The sequence below is a fragment of the Coregonus clupeaformis genome, chromosome 13, assembly GCF_020615455.1.
Source record: "Coregonus clupeaformis isolate EN_2021a chromosome 13, ASM2061545v1, whole genome shotgun sequence".
NCBI classification, from domain to species: domain Eukaryota; kingdom Metazoa; phylum Chordata; class Actinopteri; order Salmoniformes; family Salmonidae; genus Coregonus; species Coregonus clupeaformis.
The window spans coordinates 45,315,879-45,335,883 of record NC_059204.1 but is presented as its reverse complement, the minus strand read 5'-3'; the positions used below and the strand labels follow the sequence as shown (position 1 = coordinate 45,335,883).

The 20,005-nt window shown below is 43.5% G+C and overlaps 1 protein-coding gene across 6 annotated transcripts; it reads right to left on the bottom strand.

Annotated features, from left to right (window-relative positions):
• Nucleotides 1–3,102: 3,102 nt before the first annotated feature.
• Nucleotides 3,103–18,675, bottom strand: LOC121579595 (CXXC-type zinc finger protein 5). Of its 6 annotated transcripts, none has more exons than XM_041894329.2 (4): nucleotides 18,569–18,674; nucleotides 18,165–18,444; nucleotides 12,054–13,086; nucleotides 3,103–4,210 (listed from the first exon to the last, which is right to left on the bottom strand). In XM_041894329.2, exons 3-4 carry the CDS (start codon nucleotides 12,864–12,866, stop codon nucleotides 4,166–4,168), a joined length of 858 nt encoding a protein of 285 aa, XP_041750263.1. In that variant the 5' UTR covers nucleotides 12,867–13,086; nucleotides 18,165–18,444; nucleotides 18,569–18,674; the 3' UTR covers nucleotides 3,103–4,165. The 6 variants fall into 6 exon arrangements, with proteins under 6 accessions (XP_041750263.1, XP_041750267.1, XP_041750265.1 ...); XM_041894333.2 differs by having other exon boundaries at nucleotides 18,383–18,444; XM_041894331.2 differs by having other exon boundaries at nucleotides 18,387–18,444.
• Between the last annotated feature and the right edge of the window lie 1,330 nt (nucleotides 18,676–20,005).

Below are 20,005 nucleotides of genomic sequence, written 5' to 3'. Positions count from 1 at the left end.
TTTGGAGGGAAAACATTCCAGACAGAATCCTCTCCTCTATTCTTCATTTAGATTTTGGTTCCACTTTAACATTACAATGCTACATCAATCTACCCATTGCAAGGGCCACACAGTCTACATACAGTGCCTTCAGAAAGTATTCACACCCCTTGACTTTTTCAACATTTTGTTGTGTTACAAAGTCTAATTCAAATGTATTTAATTGCCCATTTTTGTCAGCTATTTACACAAAATACTCCAATGTGAAAGTGGAAGAAGAATTCTAACATTTGTTCAATAAAACGCTAATATATCTTGATTACATAAGCATTCAACCCACTGAGTAAGTACGTTAGAATCACCTTTGGCAGCGATTACAGCTGTTAGTCTTTCTGGGTAAGTCTCTAAGAGTTTTGCACACCTGGATTGTACAATATTTGCGCATTATTCTTTTAAAAATTCTTCAAGCTCTGTCAAGTTGGTTGTTGATCATTGCTAGACAGCCATTTTCAAATCTTGACATAGATTTTAAAGCTGATAACCAGGCCACTCAGGAACATTCAATGTCGTCTTGGTAAGAAACTGGCCTTGTGTTTTAGGTTATTGTCCTGCTGAAAGGTGAATTTGTCTCCCAGTGTCTGTTGGAAAGCAGACTGAACCAGCTTTTCCTCTAGAATTCTGCATGTGCTTAGCTGTATTCCAGTTCTTTTTATCCTAAAAAACTCCACAGTCCTTGCCGATGAGAAGCATACCCATAACATGATGCAGCCACCACCATGCTTGAAAATATAAAGAGTGGTACTCAGTAATGTGTTGTGTTGGATTTGCCCCAAACATAACGCTTTGTATTCAGGACACAAAGTTAATTTCTTTCCCACATTTTTTGCAGTTTGACTTTAGTGCCTTGTTGCAAACAGGATGCATGTTTTGGAATATTTTTATTCTGTAGAGGCTTCCTTCTTTTCACTCTATCATTAAGGTTAGTATTGTGGAGTACCTACAATGTTGTTGATCCATCCTCAGTTTTTCCCTACACTATATATACAAAAGTCTGTGGACACCCAATCAAATTAGTGGATTCGGCTATTTCAGCCACACCCGTTGTGGACAGGTGTATAAAATTGAGCACACAGCCATGCAATCTCCATAGACAAACATTGGCAGTAGAATGGCCTTACTGAAGAGCTCAGTGACTTTCAACGTGGCACCGTCATAGGATGCCACCTTTCCAACAAGTCAGTTCGTCAAATTTCTGCCCTGCTAGAGCTGCCCCGGTCAACTGCAAGTGCTGTTATTGTGAAGTGGAAACATCTAGGAGCAACAAAGGCTCAGCTGCGAAGTGGTAGGCCACACAAGCTCACAAAATGGGACCGCCGAGTGCTGAAGAGCGTAAGAATCGCCTGTCCTCGGTTGCAATACTCACTACCGAGTTCCAAACTGCCTCTGGAAGCAACGTCATCACAAGAACTGTTCGTCGGGAGCTTCATGAAATGGGTTTCCATGGCCAAGCAGCCGCACACAAGCCTAAGATCCCCATGTGCAATGCCAAGCGTCGGCTGGAGTGGTGTAAAGCTCGCCACCATTGGACTCTGGAGCATTGGAAACGTGTTCTCTGGAGTGATGAATCACGCTTTACCATCTGGCAGTCCGACGGACGAATCTGGGTTTGGCGGATGCCAGGAGAACGCTACCTTCCCGAATGCATAGTACCAACTGTAAAGTTTGGTGGAGGAGGAATAATGGTCTGGGGCTGTTTTTCATGGTTCGGGCTAGGCCCCTTAGTTCCAGTGAAGGGAAACCTTAATGCTACAGCATACAATGACATTCTAGACAATTCTGTGCTTCCAACTTTGTGGCAACAGTTTGGGGAAGACCCTTTCCTGTTTCAGCATGACAATGCCCCCCGAGATCGGTGTGGAAGAACTTGACTGGCCTGCACAGAGCCCTGAGCTCAACCCCATCGAACACTTTTGGGATGAATTGGAACGCTGACTGCGAGCAAGGCCTAATCGCCCAACATCAGTGCCTACCTCACTAATGCTCTTGTGGCTGAATGGAAGCAAGTCCCCACAGCAATGTTCCAACATCTAGTGGAAAGCCTTCCCAGAAGAGTGGAGGCTTCTATTGCAGCAAAGGGAGGACAAACTCCATATTAATGCCCATGATTTTGGAGTGAGAAGTTCGACAAGCAGGTGTCCACATACTTTTGGTCATGTGGTGTATCACAGCCATTAAACTCTAACTGTTTTAAAGTCACCATTGGCCTCATGGTTAAAACCCTGAGCAGTTTCCTTCCTCTCCGGAAACTGAGTTAGGAAGGACACCTGTATCTTTGTAGTGACTGGGTGTATTGATACACCATCCAAAGTGTAATTACTAACTTCACCATGCTAAAACTGATATTCAATGTCTGCTTTTTTATTTTTACCCATCTACCAATAGGTGCCCTTCTTTGCGAGGCATTGCACACAGAGTGAGTCCATGAAATGTATTATGTGACTTGTTAAGCAAATTTTTACTCCTGAACTTATTTAGGCTTGCCATAACAAAGGGGTTGAATACTTATTGACTCAAGACATTTCAGCTTTTCAATTTTTATTTATTTGCTAACATTCCGAAAAACACAATTCCACTTTGACATTATGGGGTATTGTGTGTAGATCAGTGACACAAAATCTCAATTTAATCCATTTTAAATGCAGGCTGTAACACAACAAAATGTGGAAAAAGTCAACGGGTTGGAATACTTTCTGAAGGCACTGTAGATCCTTCAGGTACAAAGCTCTTGCCTGAGGAGAACAAATGTGTGTTTCTATACTTTCTGAGCTGTTCCTGGGAAACACTGACCAAAATGGTGGTTCCTACCCTGTCACACTATCGTTGTTGTCTGTATTGAGTATCTATGAATGAAACCAAGGACTCATGGTGAAACACACCATTTCCTGATTTTGATTTAATGAGTTGTATTTCTCACCCCATCCATTTTTTATTATTATATCCAATGATATGAAAAGGGAACAAATTTGAAAGATTACCAGACATTTTCATACTTCAGAATTTTCTCAATTCAGCCGTTGTTTTAGAAAAAAACATGCAAAGACAAGTAGACAAACATCAGAACTGTAAATTTTGACACAAATACATGCATTCGTTTTTATTCACAAAACCAGTCCAATTTTCTAAATGAATACAAACATCGCTGTTGTTTTAAAAGATGTAGCTACCAGCAACGTAATGAGAAAAAAAATGAAAAAAACATAAAGAAATCTTGTTTCAGTGCGTTCAAATGGGCAGACCCAGAGCAAGTGCTGTCTCCTAGTGCTGTCACCCTCTGTGCTGAGATCCTCATGACACACACACTCATTTGGGCCACAGGAACGTAAGGCTGCCAGTTTCACAAAATAAAAGCTTGGAAATACAGGCAAGGAAAACACGGTTGGTTGGTTGGTTGGGGAGATTGGGGAGATTCCAGTGAGTTCTCTGGAGGATAGCATCATCGTGCTAAAGAGTCCCCTGGACTTCTGCCCGATGGGATGAGAGTTGCTTTATCATTTCAATCAGAAATCTGTATTTTTACATTTTGAAACATTTCCTTTTTCTTTTAAAAGACAACCATTGTTCCGTTTCAAAACTATATTCTTAAAACAAAACAAATCATAAAATAGACAAGAGTTTAAGTAAGAACAATGGTGCTAAATTACAATAGTGCTTGCCATTAGCCACTAGTTTTAAAATATAGCCGTAAATGTACATTCTCTACACAAGTACTGTATCTTTCCACACGTGAACAACATTAACACCAAACACAGAAATTAGTTGATTGTCCACACTCAGTCCGTCATTTCTGTTTGGCAATGAACAGTTCCATGTCTAAGCGACAGAAAAAACCTGCTGGAAAAAGGACAAAAGGTACCAAAATGGAAACATATAAAAGGGAATGAAAGTTGCCATAGATTTTTTTCTTTATGTTAAATTTTTGGTTCAAGGAATAAGCAGGTGCATCCATTACTCAATTGATTATTTTGTATAATTTCTGATTTGTTTTTTTGTATATTTTTGTTGTTTGTTTGTTTGCTTGTCAGCCAGTGTCCGTGCTGAGACAATCCAAGCGAGAGTTGGCATTGCACTTGATCGCAGAGCTTTGGGTTTGGGTAGGTAGGGGTAAGGGTGGAGGAGGGTCAGAGTCTTACTGGAACCATCGGAATGCTGCTCCTGTAGGAAGCATCACCTTCTTAGAGAAACAAAAAACAAAGAGAGAGAAGAGACAAGGAGAGGGTTAGTAGATACAGCTTGAAGAAGACAATACATCCCTAGACCCATTCTAAACAGCAACATCTGCAGTTTGTATTCTCTCTCTCTTTCATTCTCTCTCTCTCTCTGGACATTTTTCTCCCCCAGACTAATGATTGAATAGATTCAGACAACAACATGCTCATCAAATCTCCACATCAAAAACATTTACGGACACCATAACCCTCCCTCCCTCCCTCCCTCCCTCCCTCCCTCCCTCCCTCCCTCCCTCCCTCCCTCCCTCCCTCCCTCCCTCCCTCCCTCCCTCCCTCCCTCCCTATCTGCCCACTCCTCTCTTCTGCTCCACTTATCCCCCCCCCTGCCCAGGCTCTATCAGTGAAATCACTGCGTCCCACACAGACATATCCCCAGCCCTTCCCTCCTCCCTCACCTCTCTCTGGCCTTCCGGCCCACACCCCACCCTCCACCCTCATCAGCCATGGGCAATGGCCTTGGCTCCACGCGAAACTCGATATGGCACATTTATTATTTAGTCACCATGCAGTCACGTCCATATCCCATCACACCACACCGCTCTCACGGGTGACACTGCTCTCTCTGTTCCTCCCTCACTCCCCTCTCAGTGTGGGATCTCTAGCTCTGATTGCATTGCACTAGGCAGGGCAGGCACCAATGCATGCAGCTGCAGGGGTTGAGTGGTCGCCTGCTAGTCATAAGACAGAGGACCACTGGGGCTCAGGCTCGGCTCAGTCCCCAGAGCTGCAGCACGGCTAGCGTTCTGAAAAGCACAACTCTACTGCGGCACAGAATCTCACGTTGGCTAGGACTGCCAGTCAGAAGTAGCTCGACAAACACTTACGCACCCACACGCACTCATTCCCTCACCAGTGCTTGACTTGGACTGAAATAGGTGCCAGTACTCAATTTGGGTGCCGGTACCGTTTATATTTAGGTGCAGGAGCTCCACAATAATTTGGAGCTAATATTCTATAAGAGGAACAGGAGCTCAAGCAGTAGAAAATATGAGGTGCTGGTACTCAGCTCCAGTGAGCTCCTGCCCAAGTCAAGCACTGTCCTTCACACACACTCACACATACACACCTCCACTCACACACATGAACATGTAGTCACACATCTCCACACACACAGGCACATTAACTGACAATCCCTCAAACACACTCTCACCCTTACTCATATACACACCCAGAACCAAAATCGTCACCCAGACACAAATCACAACCACACAAAAAACACATGATTCAGACATAATCTAAATGACATACAGATTCTACAGATAGATAGACAGTTGCAATTGCTCACCTGTCAGTCATACACACAGACAGCATACACACTATTCACACATAAACACACACACAGAGAAATTCTGAAAATGTCATTTTAACTTTGGAATATTTACAACCAGAGCAAAATTCCATAAATGTTGGACACTAAAGAAGCAAGGAGGTCAAGATGGTGCAAGGGCCATAAGTACCTCACTAATGACCTTTCACCTATGACACACATGCACATAGATGCTAACCTCAAGGCCTTTTTCACTGGGAACCAGTGCATTTAAAAAGGAAAAAACTCTGAGCCAACACCTGTGACCTCCACTCTGCATAAACACGGTTGTTTGTCATGTCTGGCCAAGGGAGAGGGGGCTCCCAAGGTCACAATCCATTCCAGGCGTCCATTTCACTGTCCAGCATCTTAATCTCTGTTTATTGATTTAACTATGAATATGTTACTGCTACTTTCCTCAATGGACACTGCATATAGCCTATGCTTTTCCCCACCAAGGTGCCTGCTAGCCTTGCTCTAGCATACATACTGAGAGAATTGGCTAGCAGAACAGGTCATACTCTGAAATGGCTCCAGTATCTCATTTGTTATCTTATTTGTCCTGGCACAGTTTGACTGTGGTGGGGACAGATGATCCAGGACCTGCCCATAGGGGAACATTCTCTTTAGAGCAGAGCATTAGGCTAAACACTCCCATCAATCACTTCCCACTGGACAGCCCCAGGTCCACTTGTCACAAGAGCCCTTTCACCCTGACCCTTGATGCTGAGTGACCTCAGACAGTTTTAGACCGTGATGTCATCTCTCCCCTCTCGTAGGTAGGCTATGGGAGTTAATGACTCCCCTGCTGTATGTGGGTTTAGATGTCTGTCTGCAAGTATGTCTGTCTGTCTGTCCGTACCTGTCTGTCCTACTCCTAGTAGTTTCTGTGTCTGGCTGGCAATGTGTCTACTGATCTGTGTGTCTCAATGTCAGTCTGCATGCCTGTGTGTCTCTGTGTCAGTCTGCATGCCTGTGTGTCTCTGTGTCAGTCTGCATGCCTGTGTGTCTCTGTGTCAGTCTGCTCTCCCAGTTTGGTTTCTGAGAGGACGGAGGGGGGTCACACCACTCAGTGAAAACTCTCTGGCTCAGTGTCTGCATGCCTCAAACTGGCCATGTCACCACACATCTAATGCCTGTAGTGGGTCGGCTTGATCTGTCATCTGACTATGATACTTGAAACACACCAACACAGACACACAGTTATTGGTAAACACGCAGACATAACAGAATGTTCATCAAACAGTGATACATACACTCAATCAAACATTCACAAAAACCAAAACAATTACCCAGGCCCCAAGTGACCCTGACAAACAAATCCAAACAACAGACTAGAGTACAGAAACACACTAGCATTAAAATGACTACACAATATAAACACATATCTTGACATAAAACCTATACTTTTCTCACCTCGACAGAAAATAGCAACAGTGAGACTGAGCCTGCTGGTGAGAACTCAGCATGCAGCAGAAAGAGCCTATTTCTCCTGGGCTCCATTTATTTCTGTTCAAACGTAGCGTTCCCAAAATACATCCAGACAACTCCAGCCAGCGAGGTGTGAGGTGGCAAGGGCTTCGGCACGCTACCTCCCCCTAACTCTGTTTTTACGGCCATCTTTAATCTGCCATGAGGTTTCAACGGAAACCTTCAACACCCTCAAAGCACCGAGCCACCGGCCTCTCTTTCTATTCTCACATACACAGACCACATCTATAAACTTCTACCAATGTCCACTCACATGTATCAAAAACAAGACAACAATTAAAACCTGTAATAAATCTGGTGCAAATTTGTTATAAAGGAATTATAAATATGTTATCAAAAGCATTGATATCAGTTGAGGTCTCTGAAAAAATGTATACAAAACACAAAAACAACCTGTTTTTCACAGATTTCGGGCTTCTGAAGAGGTCAAAACAAACCAAGCATTAAAATACTTATTGAACCACGACACATCTTTACATCTTTACAACCAAATACACACACACAAACACACACACTCACTCACACACACACAGAAACACACACACACTATAAGCACTATGGCTAACGGTCTATGCAGCCTCGCTAAGTGATCCCCTCCATTAGCATCCCCGTTAGACAGTGGGCTGTGTGCATGTGAGATGTGACACTCTAGGGCTGTTTCCACTACACTCCAGCTGAAGATAACAGCAGATGACTGTCTGTGGCATGCTTCTTACGAGCCGGACAGGATGACCATGGCCCTCCATTTTGTCCCAGGTGTCCCTGAACATGTCCTAACCTCAGTGACCAAGAGTAATGAGTGGGTTCGGCAATATTTTTAACCATTCCATAATTCCCCAGTTAACAGAACATAAAACAGAGTAACCTAGATAATGCTATCTGTACTGTTTACAGTGTGATGATACTTGATAGGGAAATATAGATTGATAGTACAAGCAGTGTAATCTACTGTAAAGCCTGAAAGAACACCCTCCATTGACAACATGAATGGCAGTCCTCTCAGACAAGCCCTAATAAATTATAAACACACAAATCTGGAAGATCAGAGTAGGATACTGGGGCCAAATATCAGACGTGTTATTGTACAAAATATGTTTTGTGCCATTATTCTAACCTTTGACCTTCAGTACTATGATGACATCACTCTGTCTGACCTACTGACTGACTGTGCGAGTCTACTCTGACCTACTGGCCTGTGGACCAAGGCTGGCCATAGCACAGAACAGTTCTAGCCAGCATTGGCCTGCTAATGGCCAGTTTAGATCAGGCACACCATTTTAGACAGAGAGAAGAACTAACCCAATCTGAAGGAGAGGTCAACAGTTAATTTCAAGCTAAGGTATTCCAAATGGAAATGCTAAACAGATGTACGTATTTGTCCCGTTCATATCACGTCAAGTCCCCTGCTATGGCTAAACTGCTGATGTGCTGCGTGTGGAAAACACAACGACAAACAATCTGATTTTATTAGCAGCATAAAATCCTAAAACTATGTGACATCAATCAATGGGAAACTAAGATTAGTTTGTGTGATTCTCTCTTGTGGTTTAGGAGATCAAACGCAGACATTTACTTCATAGTAAAGGCTGCAGTCATGAATATTCAATCACTTGTTGTTGATCTGATACTGTGAACAATTGGTGGTCATTGCTACCATGTGACCATTGATAGCATACTATAAATCAATAACATACAGGAAGTCCTATTACCAACACACATTCACAAGCATCTGATTACTTAAGAGAACGCTTTCAGAGTAAGGTTAGGATTGTTCACAGTGAAACCATATGATTTGACATCTGAAATGGAATCCTGTGTTGATCACAAAAGTGACGATCAGTGAACATGCAGGTCAAGCCCTGATTAATCAGAGTTGATGCATGTCTGCTTGGAGCACAACTCTACACAACCAGATTACACACAATGATCACCCACTGTCTCATGAACATACAGTTGAAGTCGGAAGTTTACATACACCTTAGCCAAATACAGTTAAACTCAGTTTTTCACAATTCCTGACATTTAATCCTAGTAAGAATTAGGATCACCACTTTATTTTAAGAATGTGAAATGTCAGAATAATAGTAGAGAGAATGATTTATTTCAGCTTTTATTTATTTCATCACATTCCCAGTGGGTCAGAAGTTTACATACACTCAATTAGTATTTGGTAGCATTGCCTTTAAATGTTTTAACTTGGGTCAAACTTAGCCTTCCACAAGCGTAGCCTTCCACAAGCTTCCCACAATAAGTTGGGTGAATTTTGGCCCATTCCTCCTGACAGAGCTGGTGTAACTGAGTCAGGTTTGTAGGCCTCCTTGCTCACACACGCTTTTTCAGTTCTGCCCACAAATGTTCTATAGGATTGAGGTCAGGGCTTTGTGATGGCCACTCCAATACCTTGACTTTGTTGTCCTTAAGCCATTTTGCCACAACTTTGGAAGTATGCTTGGGGTCCATTTGGAAGACCCATTTGCGACCAAACTTTAACTTCCTGACTAATGTCTTGAGATGGTGCTTCAATATATCCACATAATTTTCCTTCCTCATGATGCCATCTATTTTGTGAAGTGCACCAGTCCCTCCTGCAGCAAAGCACCCCCACAGCATGATGCTGCCACCCCCCTGCTTCACGGTTGGGATGGTGTTCTTCGGCTTGCAAGCAGCCCCCTTTTTCCTCCAAACATAACAATGGTCATTATGGCCAGAACGCGTCTCCTTCCTGAGCGGTACGATGGCTGCGGGGTCCCATGGTGTTTAAACTTGCGTACTATTGTTTGTACAGATGAACGTGGTACCTTCAGGCGTTTGGAAATTGCTCCCAAGGATGAACCAGACATGTGGAGGTCTACAAAAGATTTTCTGAGGTCTTGGCTGATTTCTTTTGATTTTCCCATGATGTCAAGCAAAGAGGCACGGAGATTGAAGGTAGGCCTTGAAATACATCCACAGGTACACCTCGAATTGACTCAAATGATGTCAATTAGCCCATTAGAAGCTTCTAAAGCCATGACATCCTTTTCTGGAATTTTTCAAGCTGTTTAAAGGCACAGTCAACTTAGTGTATGTAAACTTCTGACCCACTGGAATTGTGATACAGTGAATTATAAGTGAAATAATCTGTCTGTAAACAATTGTTGGAAAAATGACTTGTGTCATGCACAAAGTAGATGTCCTAACCGACTTGCCAAAACTATAGTTTTTTAACAAGACATTTGTGGAGTGGTTGAAAAACGAGTTTTAATGACTCCAACCTAAGTGTATGTAAACTTCCGACTTCAACTGTAAGTGTTGTAGTATATTCATAACAATAGGGGATATTCAGGATCACTGTATTCTTCAGACTGTAACATAAATTGTTAGAGAGCCCACTTGTTATGATCATTACACTATTGTTTACTAGTATAGCACATATACAGTATCTGTGTAAGATACCGTCTGCGTCACTATTGGAAAACAGGACGCCGAAAGAGAAGAAATGTTGATGCTCAAGCAGCAGAACCTAAAGACATCATCATTGTATTTACATCTTAAAAAGGAACCACAAATGAATCCTACACTTTTTTATGTGATGCTCACCTCTTTTGTATAATTAACGGAGATCAATTGATTTACCCCTCTTAACGGTAATTAAATACTGCATAATGTCATCATGACAATTGAGGTAATATACCAAAATATTGTCAGGGATGTTATGTCATTTGTCATGGCATGTTTATCGGAGCTTTTGTACAGTACTGACATCATGAATATAATTGTCAAATAAGGTGCTCTAAAAACAGGATCTGATATGCCACATGAACTTCACTGAGGTCACAAAAGGACAACACTGATTTGAGTTTGGGCCCAGTGCCACTGAGGTGACCCAGATGAGAAGTTTGGAGGCAATTTAGCCAAAACGGGCGTGCCACAGAAGAGCGAGAGATCGGTCGAGAGGGGGGCGCCTGTGCCACACTGACACCTGGTGCTCCAGATGACAACCCCATGGCCAGATGGACCATGTCACACACACACGCACGCACACACACACACGCATATGCTCTGCCACACATACTACCCATCCAAAACATATACACACAAACACAAACACAATATTATGCACTGCCGCACACATGGTCTCTGTCAAACATCTACACAAACTCTTACACTCCTAAAAAGCCCATCACACACTCTGGCATAATGGTTACACACCCTCTCTCTCTCTATCCCCTCATTCTTCCTTACACACATACTCACAAGGCCACACTAATTTAGCAACATATCACACAACACATCACACACACATTTGTGTTAACGGAACATGCAATGACCCCCAATTGAGAAAGCACAATCTACCTGTTTTGTGAGGCCGTAAAATGAGAGCTGTGCATCATGGTGGGTGTGGAGAGGGGTTCGTTCAGTGCGTGTGGAGGACAGATTAAAGAGACCCCATGGGGCATGTCTACCCCCCCACCCACACACACACCTTCCCCCTCCTCACCAACTGTTATTCCCCTGTCCTGCTCAAAGCCTCGCCCCATCAAAAAGTCGCTCCACACCCTTCTCCTTAACCCTTCACTTTGGAGCTCTAGCCACACTGTGCAAAGAAATCAGAGCAGTGTCACACTATACATCCACACATAAAGTTGAGTTGTAAGTGTGTGTGGTTATAGTAAGCTCCAAACACTCTTTCCGTCCCTACACTCTTAGAAAAAAGGGTTCCAAAAGGTTTCTTCGGCTGTCCCCATGGGAGAACACTTTTTTGGTTCCAAGGAGAACCCTTTTTGGTTCCATGTAGAACCCTTTTGGGTTCCATATAGAACCCTCTGTGGAAAGGGTTCTACCTGGAACCAAAAAATTGTTCTTCAAAGGGCTCCTATGGGGACAGCCGAAGAACCCTTTTAGGTTCTAGATAGCATATTTTTGTGTATGTCCCATCCTCCCTGACCCCTCTATGACGCTCTTTGACGCTCTATGTCATCTCTAGCTCTAACTCCCCACTGAGCTCTTACCTCCAGAGCGGCAGACGGCTTCTTTTTCAGCTCCTCACATTTGCGGAACTTGCAGATCTGGTGGCCCGTTTTGCGGTTCCGGCAGCTGCTGCACGTCTCGCAGTTAATCCGCCGGCGGCAGGGCGGGCACATGCCGCAGCGTTTCCGCTTCTTTTTGCCGGAGTTGATGGCCGAGGCCAGCTCGCTCTGCGCCGGGTACTCGGCCAGGCCGGCCATGTGCAGCGCGCTGTCGGCCAGGAACACTCCTGCCGGTGTCATGATGAACAGCCCCGGGTTGAACGGGAAGCCGCCTCCAACACCGTACGGGAAGTCCGCAACACCGCCAACAGAGTCCACAGCAGACGCACCCTCCAAGTCGCTTGCCCCCGAGCCTGAATCGCTACCCCCCATCCCCATCCCCATCCCCATGCCCCCCGGCAGCAGCATGTGCTCCATCCCAGCCCTCTTTAACAGCTCCGCCGCCTGGGCAAAGTGCAGCAGGCCGTTCTGTCCCTCCAGGACCTGCTCCAGGGTCCGGTCCAGCTTGGCTGCCGCAAGCGCTGAGACGGTGGGCTGGGGCTGTGGGGGCGGCTGGGGCTTGGCCGGGTGGCTCTTGGCCTCTCTATTGTGGTGTGCGTGTCCATTAGCGCTGGTGGGGCAGGCTGCTGTGTACTGGGAGAGGGTGCGGGACCTCTTAAGGCTCTTACTCAGGGGCTCACTGATGATGCCACTGCGGTTCCTGCGCTCGATGACAGGGACATCATCCGTGCAGCTGTTCCGCTCCAGGGCCTCGGCTGTCCGGTCTCGGCTTCCCTCCGACCGTCCGCTAGACATGGTCCAGTACGTGCAGGGCTGGGGGTCGGGGCGAGAGGGGGACAGGGGCGAGCAGGGGAGGGGGAGCCGAGAGGTTCTCACAGTCTGCTCTGAGCCCAGGTGAGGTGGCGCCTCCTCGCTGTGGACGAATCGGCCAGCCAACCACAGGCAGGCCCTAGAGCCCTTGTTCTCGCTCTAAACCTCAGCCCTCATCCACATCCTTTCACTGGCAACCTACAAACTGACACAGGGAGAGAGGAAAGAGAGAGAAGGGTCCTTCAATAACAGGCTCAGTGTTGGACCTAGACACCATCTTAGTAAACAACAGACTCCATTGACATAAATAGGACAGCAACTCTGCCATTCCTTAATGTTACCTGTTTATTAGATTGAACACAGCTACTGAAAAAAAAGCTACAAAAAACAAAAAGCAAATGAGACATCTCAATCAGAGAGTATGTATCCAAACATCTCATGACCACAGTGTAATGAAGACCCCCCCCCCCCAGCTACAATACACAATAACACACACAGGAACATTCAGAACACAGCAAAACATGAAAGTACTAAATGACAGTGACAGAAGAGTACAGACTAGCTGCTAGCTATGTATTCTCCTCCCAATTTGACCAATGTATGAGCTAATTCCCACCCTTTAGGGCTAGGTTGAATGCAGCCATAGTATTTCCCACAAGAAAACCAAGAGGAGCTGGCCTGTGGAGACTCACTCTTTCCATCAAAGGGATTTGTAACAATAATTACCACATGCTACATGCAGACAAAATTTTAATCCATTTCACATGAATCAAGACTTCAGACCATGAACAATCCCCATTTTGCCATCACTCTCTCCTACTCACAGAAATGTTGACTTAGTTTTAGTGGTGGTGCCACTGCTGGTCAGGGTCACACTTCGTGTTTTTGAAGGATATCCTGGCATGTGACAATGTTAAACATTTGTTTATTTATTTATTTAATTGAAGAGTTTGATTCCAAAAGTCAATATATCCAGTTTTAGAAATACGGGTAAATAAGCTTATATTGTTTAAAGAACTTATGAAAGAGAGTGGTGTGTTTTTATCTAATCATGGCAAGGGATTGTTCAAATGTGCTTGTTTGAAATCTATCACTTGATGGATTCATTTCAGAGAGACAAATAATCATGTTCTGTTGCAAAACGCTATATATCCACCTCACTCTCAGATAAATTTTGCTAGGTTTTACACAGTAAAATGTGACAAATAACTACATTTTTAATAAAGAACTGTACAAATGATACATTTGTGTGAACAATTTTTTGTTTTATGTATCAATAAAGTAATATGGCATCTGTATGTAAAATATTTACATTTGACATTTTAGTCATTTAGCAGATGCTCTTATCCAGATTGACATACAATTAGTCCATTCATCTTAAGAGACAACCACATATCACAGTCAAATACACAGGATACGAACATTCCATTCCAGCTAAACAATGGATATATAGCGTTTTGCAACAAAACCCATTTTAAATACTAAAATCCATGAATGAAAAATATGAGAACAGTAATATTTTACACACACATGAAGGTACCCATAAGCAATCATTTCTGATGAAATAACACAAATGTGAAAAATGTGTGGATATAGCGTTTTGGAACAAAACTCTTCAATTGACTATAGCAAAGATGTTGACATAGTTTGCATATCTTATGTATATAGGCATTCATCAAATATTTGGAGATAAATAACACACAAACAGCCGTTTAGAAAAATAAACAAACACAGGTTGACCACTTACAACACTGTAAGTGTGTTGGTTGCCATACTTCATGACTTCATCAACCCTCCAACCAAATAACATGTACAGAAGATAAGGTGCTAATGTTGTAATCTGAACTCATCATTATGCCTTGTGGATGCCCTACTTTCTGTCCAATTACCTGTATTCACATATAATGGTGGTATAGCCTATGATAATCAATAATGTTGTGTTCAAAAAGAATGGAGAATGTGCACAGATAGTGGAGGAAAGTGTCATGGCAGGTATGAGCCTGATTGGTTGATATTTCATCTCACTTGAATAATTTTTGCCAGAAGTTCACTGTTCTAGACTCTCTATTATAAATGTTCCTATGTGTAGGGTGACCAAAACATAATTGATCATGTCTATCAATTAAACTAGTTATCACCACTTACTATGGCATGTCATTGATCAAGTTGGTTGGCTCTTTTAAATGCTGCTTGACAGTCTCTCTTGGGGAACATGTTATTATTCACTATGAGTCAATTTAATTTGCACAATCCAAGAATTGAAAAACAATCAATTTGCTGGATGGGTATTTTTTCCAATTCATTCATAAATTAAAATGGGCTGAAATGGATTTGACTCCAATACTTTATCCAGAGTGTGTACAGCTGACAGATCCCAATGGCCAACCTCATATGAAGAGACACACTATCCCACTGACCTGTCCCCACTCACAAACAAGCACTTCCCTGAGAAAAGCTGAGGAAATGGCCGGGCCAGTCCTTATAAGGGAAACAAAAGGAAGGGGAGGAGACAGGATGGGGTCTGCGCAGTGTGTGGAAATTGGAAGGCCAAAATTAGTGGGAGGTAAAGCTTCAAAGGCAGGAGCGCAGCCCCCGCATTCTCACCAGCTCAGGGGTCCGTGGCGCCAGCGGACCGGAGCCAGCCACTCAGCCCCTCAGCTCCTCTCCTCGCTCTCCTGCTCTGAGTCTGACCAGGGCTCTGCTCTCTCTCACTGCTGCTGCAGGGCCTCCCGCCTGCTCCACTAACATCTATGTCTGTGTGTGTCTCTCTCTCTCTCTTCCTGGTGTCCTAGTCTCACTCCGTCTATGCTAAGAGTGTCTCTCTGTCTGACCCATATCATTCACACTCCCTCCATCTCCATCAAACATGAACATGTCATTCACAATCTATCTTTCCCAACCATCTCAGTCCCTCTTTTTCACTCTACCATTCCTCTACCAATGTCAAGGCCATGGCTTTATAATAGTCTATGTCCCTCCTCCATATCAGTCACAGTCTCTCCCAGCCCCTTGACCACATTCCTTCTTGTTTTCACTAATATCACTCTCATTCTGCTCCTCCACCATGTCATTCACACACTCCCCCTGTGCATTCAAATGATATCTCTTCCAGACCCTAGAGTGAACTTTATAGTCTCTTCTCTGTCGCTCTACTGTCACTCAACAGTCCCCCAGTTTCTGTAACCAAAGTATTCTCTCTGAATAGAATTATCCCAAATGCTGCTACTGTTGAGATGCTGATGATGATGATGATGATGATGATTATGGTGATTAGAAAAGCAAGGATGAATGCATAATGAGGAACAGGTTGGTGCAAAAAAATACGTATATTACTGGGAAAAGGTTATCTTCATCAATGACGTCATTACCCATCATGCCAATGGTAGCCTTAGGATCTGTAATGGCTATACTTTCTACAGTTATGACTTTTACCACAGCTTCTTCCACTCGCTCAACTTCTCCTAATAGCATCGCAAATAAGACTGCCACTATAAAACATAATAATACTTTCCCACTATGCTTTGACTGAAGCACCCACTCTTCCGGCTCATATAGGTCTACACTGATTACGTCAGGGGGGAGCTGCTAGAGACATGGCTCGTGCTTCATCCCTGGAGGTCAGCGCGCGGCGGTAATTGGCCCCTCTCTGCTGAATAAACCATCCCGAACAGACTGACCATACAGACTCGGCAAGGCCAACGAGAAAGGGAGCTGTATGGAATATTAAAAAAATATGCACTAACCCACTATCAGATTCGAACCATATTTGAAATCTGCAAGTGGAAAAAGTCAAACTGAAGTTTGTATGATATATGCCTAATGACTCATTTCGATTTTTAGAACATAGCATAATATTCTTCAAAGTATTTTATGTTTTCATTAAATCTTCATTAGGCCTATGAAAAATAAACACAGCTTATAAAAAGAGCGGGCCTAGTAGGCTAGCAAATAAACAGATAGGGCTAAACTATTTTTGGTTTTAAAATTGTGCTAGATAATACTGTCAATATGGCATAGTAGGACCTTTATTGCAATAGTTTTCGGTCAATGTTTTCGGTCAGTGTAAAAATAATATGTAGGCCTATTAATAAATACATATTCATTTTTGTCATCAATAATACACCATAACATCGGACAACAAGCCATGCCAAGTCTTTGTTGTGGGACGCTGCAAGGTAGCTCAGCTAGAGGCTACTTATTAGTTCAGGTAATGCAGAACCAAATGCAACACTTCCCTCCAGACGCACGATCACGCAGACACTCACACCTATCGTTCTAACCCCCTCTCTCAGTCTCAACCACCCCCTCCCTGCTCTCTGGCACACACACGAGCACACACACACGCACACGCACACACGCGATCAGTCACATTTGTGCACGAGACCCAAGGAAGTTTATAAGTACCAGAATTAAATATCCCACAACCTGATGCGCCTCTCTGTTTTTTTTTCATTCCTGAGTTAAAATAGACAAAAGTATATCCATGCGATGGTATGTTAAATCGTGACAAATTATTTGCATAAACATGCAGCCTATACGAGCGCCACTACCCGTGGCGGATTGCGGCAGTACCAGGGGGGTCGCAGTAAATCCAGGTTTACAGCCGCGATACAGCACAGAGACATCGCGCGCAAGAGACTGGCTGATCGTCGCATGCGGAACAATGAAGAACAAACACGTTCGCTCTACAATAAAATCACTCTGAGAACAACTGGCATACTGTTCTTCGGATGAGTCGGCTATAGGCTATGCACAAGTTAAATTAAATCGAAAACAAATAAATACAATCTTGCTCGTTTTTCATCCATTCAGCTATGCATTTTCACAAAAGCATTTGTTGATGATTCAAGGAAACACTGCATAAAATAAAAGTTCCGTTTAACTGTATCTCTTGGTAAAGAGATGCCTCATCACCACCTGTCATTAAAAGGATTACAATCATAAACGTCATCAAGATCCAATGCAAACTGCCATAATTTCAATGGAAAATATTTATGGAGAGCGTCAAGTTTCTTGGAGCGCATGTCATTAGCAAATTGTTCACACTTTCAATATTCACCCCAAAAACCTTTGAATTAAAGAACAGCTCTCCACAATTCTACAAACCTCTAGAGCATTGACAAAATTATCCGAGAAAAATTAACAAATGAGGATAGAATGTGACAGCAGAATGAGCATTATGGCCATTCAAAAATAACAAGCCAATAACCGTGCATGCATCACATGCATCTGAGAGCCGCGAATCCTAATTTGATCTAACATTAAAGCAGCACAAAAAAATACCTTTTGTCTGGACTCAATGATCTGAAACCCCGGTCTCTGCGGTGCCAGCGTATGGTCTGCACCAGCACGTTTGAGAAGAACCATTCTCCCATTCTCCCAGTTAACTTGATCGTTAGGAAGATGACATCCCAACTTTCAGCAGACTTCAACAAAGTATGATCCCCCCTCCCTCCTATGTATCTGCATATTTGCAAACACGGGCTCTTTTTTGTTCGCACCTACCAAAGCGGTTCCGAGTGGAGGGGAGGGCTCCCACTGTCCAAGCGGTCCGTCTCCAAGCCTACCGTAGAGATTGATGTAAAAAAGAAATGAAAAAAACCTTACACTAAACCAATTGAATTAATATAGTCCTCGCCTGTATAGAACAAGAGGGAAATATAATAATAAATGATTGTAAAACGTACTTTCTCGGAAGCTGAGCGTGTGGGCTCTCCAACCTTTTCGATTCTCGCAATCTCACCTACATCCCTGCTCGCGGAGAAGAACATGCAAACACATTTCATCGATTTTTTGGAGCTTCTCGGAAAAACCGAACTGGACTTTCGGCAGCGTGGAGACAGAAAATAATATATCGCCAAAACCTTTTAAAATGTAGAGATTTATTGCCCTTCTCGAGGCTTTTAGGTGCTCGACTTTGAATATTCAAGGGGCGTGTAATGAAGAACATGTTTGTTATTAAAGCTTTACATGTTTATGCCGTTGAGATGCATTTTACTGTTTGTTGTGGCTCCCTTCAGTGCTGGCTGTATGCACAATATGATTTGTTTCTCTCTGTATGAGCGCAAGTTGATATTTCGTCATACCTCTTTAAGACTAAACTTTCCTTTAACACATTCATGCTTACAAATAACTTTTACAGTGCAATCCAACAATATGGAAAGATATCCAAGGGTTAATATTGCACGGACAAAAACGAACATTTTTCTCTTATTTGATTTTCAGTGATGGACATCCACATTTGTGTGATTAATCTACCTAGACTGTTTATGTGAAGTATCAAGGCCTAGGCTATTACCTTATTCAAAAATTCGATTAATGGCATCAAAGTATGGCAAGATGCGCTATTGCAATTCCCCTTTCCAGTAGCAAGGAGACTGATTTGCAAAACAATATATTTGTCTTGATGGCAGAACTTAATTATTATAAATTGACATCATGTTGTCTTTCATTAACATTTTAATGTTCTAATTTAGGATGATAACACGTTCATGTGGCATGTCACTGGTGGTTTCTGATAGTAACCATGTTTATTTTATGCAACGGCCGACGGTGCATAATTAGGTAATTAGGCGATGGGTTGTTTTTCACACTCGTTGCGGTGTGTGCGCGCAGGAGTGGCCACACGGTCCTCAGTCGCTACTCGCTATGTTACCGCCCATGACCGGTGCGCTCGGCTCCTCTTCTCACTCAAACCAAGAGTCCACTCCACCTCTTTCGTATGTCCTGTCTGCTGGCAGGCGGCCAACGGAAGTGTGTGGAAATGACACTGCCAGGGCGGCAGAGATTTTCCTTCATTTCTCTCCTTCCCGATCGCAGACGGGCTGACATTGGCTAGAAAGTGGAGCAGCGCGTCAGGGACAATCAATGCGAATCGATCGAGCCGTGCGGTTGAGGCTCCGAGCCGGAAAATAACGCGGCAGCTCGAGAGAGGGAGAGAGAGGGAGGGGTGTTCAACACTGGCAGTAGCCAGCCAGCCAGCCAACCCATCTCCCGCACACAAAAACACCCTCTCACTTGGACACACAAATATACACACACACAGTGAATAGTAAACCTTTATCTGTCACCAAACGCAGCCTTGCGCTCACTATTACGCAGAGCAATTTCATGCGTAATGAGTG

Excerpts from the sequence above, each read along its gene's own strand:
- LOC121579595 (XM_041894332.2), bottom strand. The coding sequence starts at position 12,866 with ATGTCTAGCGGACGGTCGGAGGGAAGCCGAGACCGGACAGCCGAGGCC. Across the intron at positions 4,211-12,053 it reads AGCCGTCTGCCGCTCTGGAG|AAGGTGATGCTTCCTACAGG; the intron begins GTAAGAGCTCAG and ends TGTTTCTCTAAG.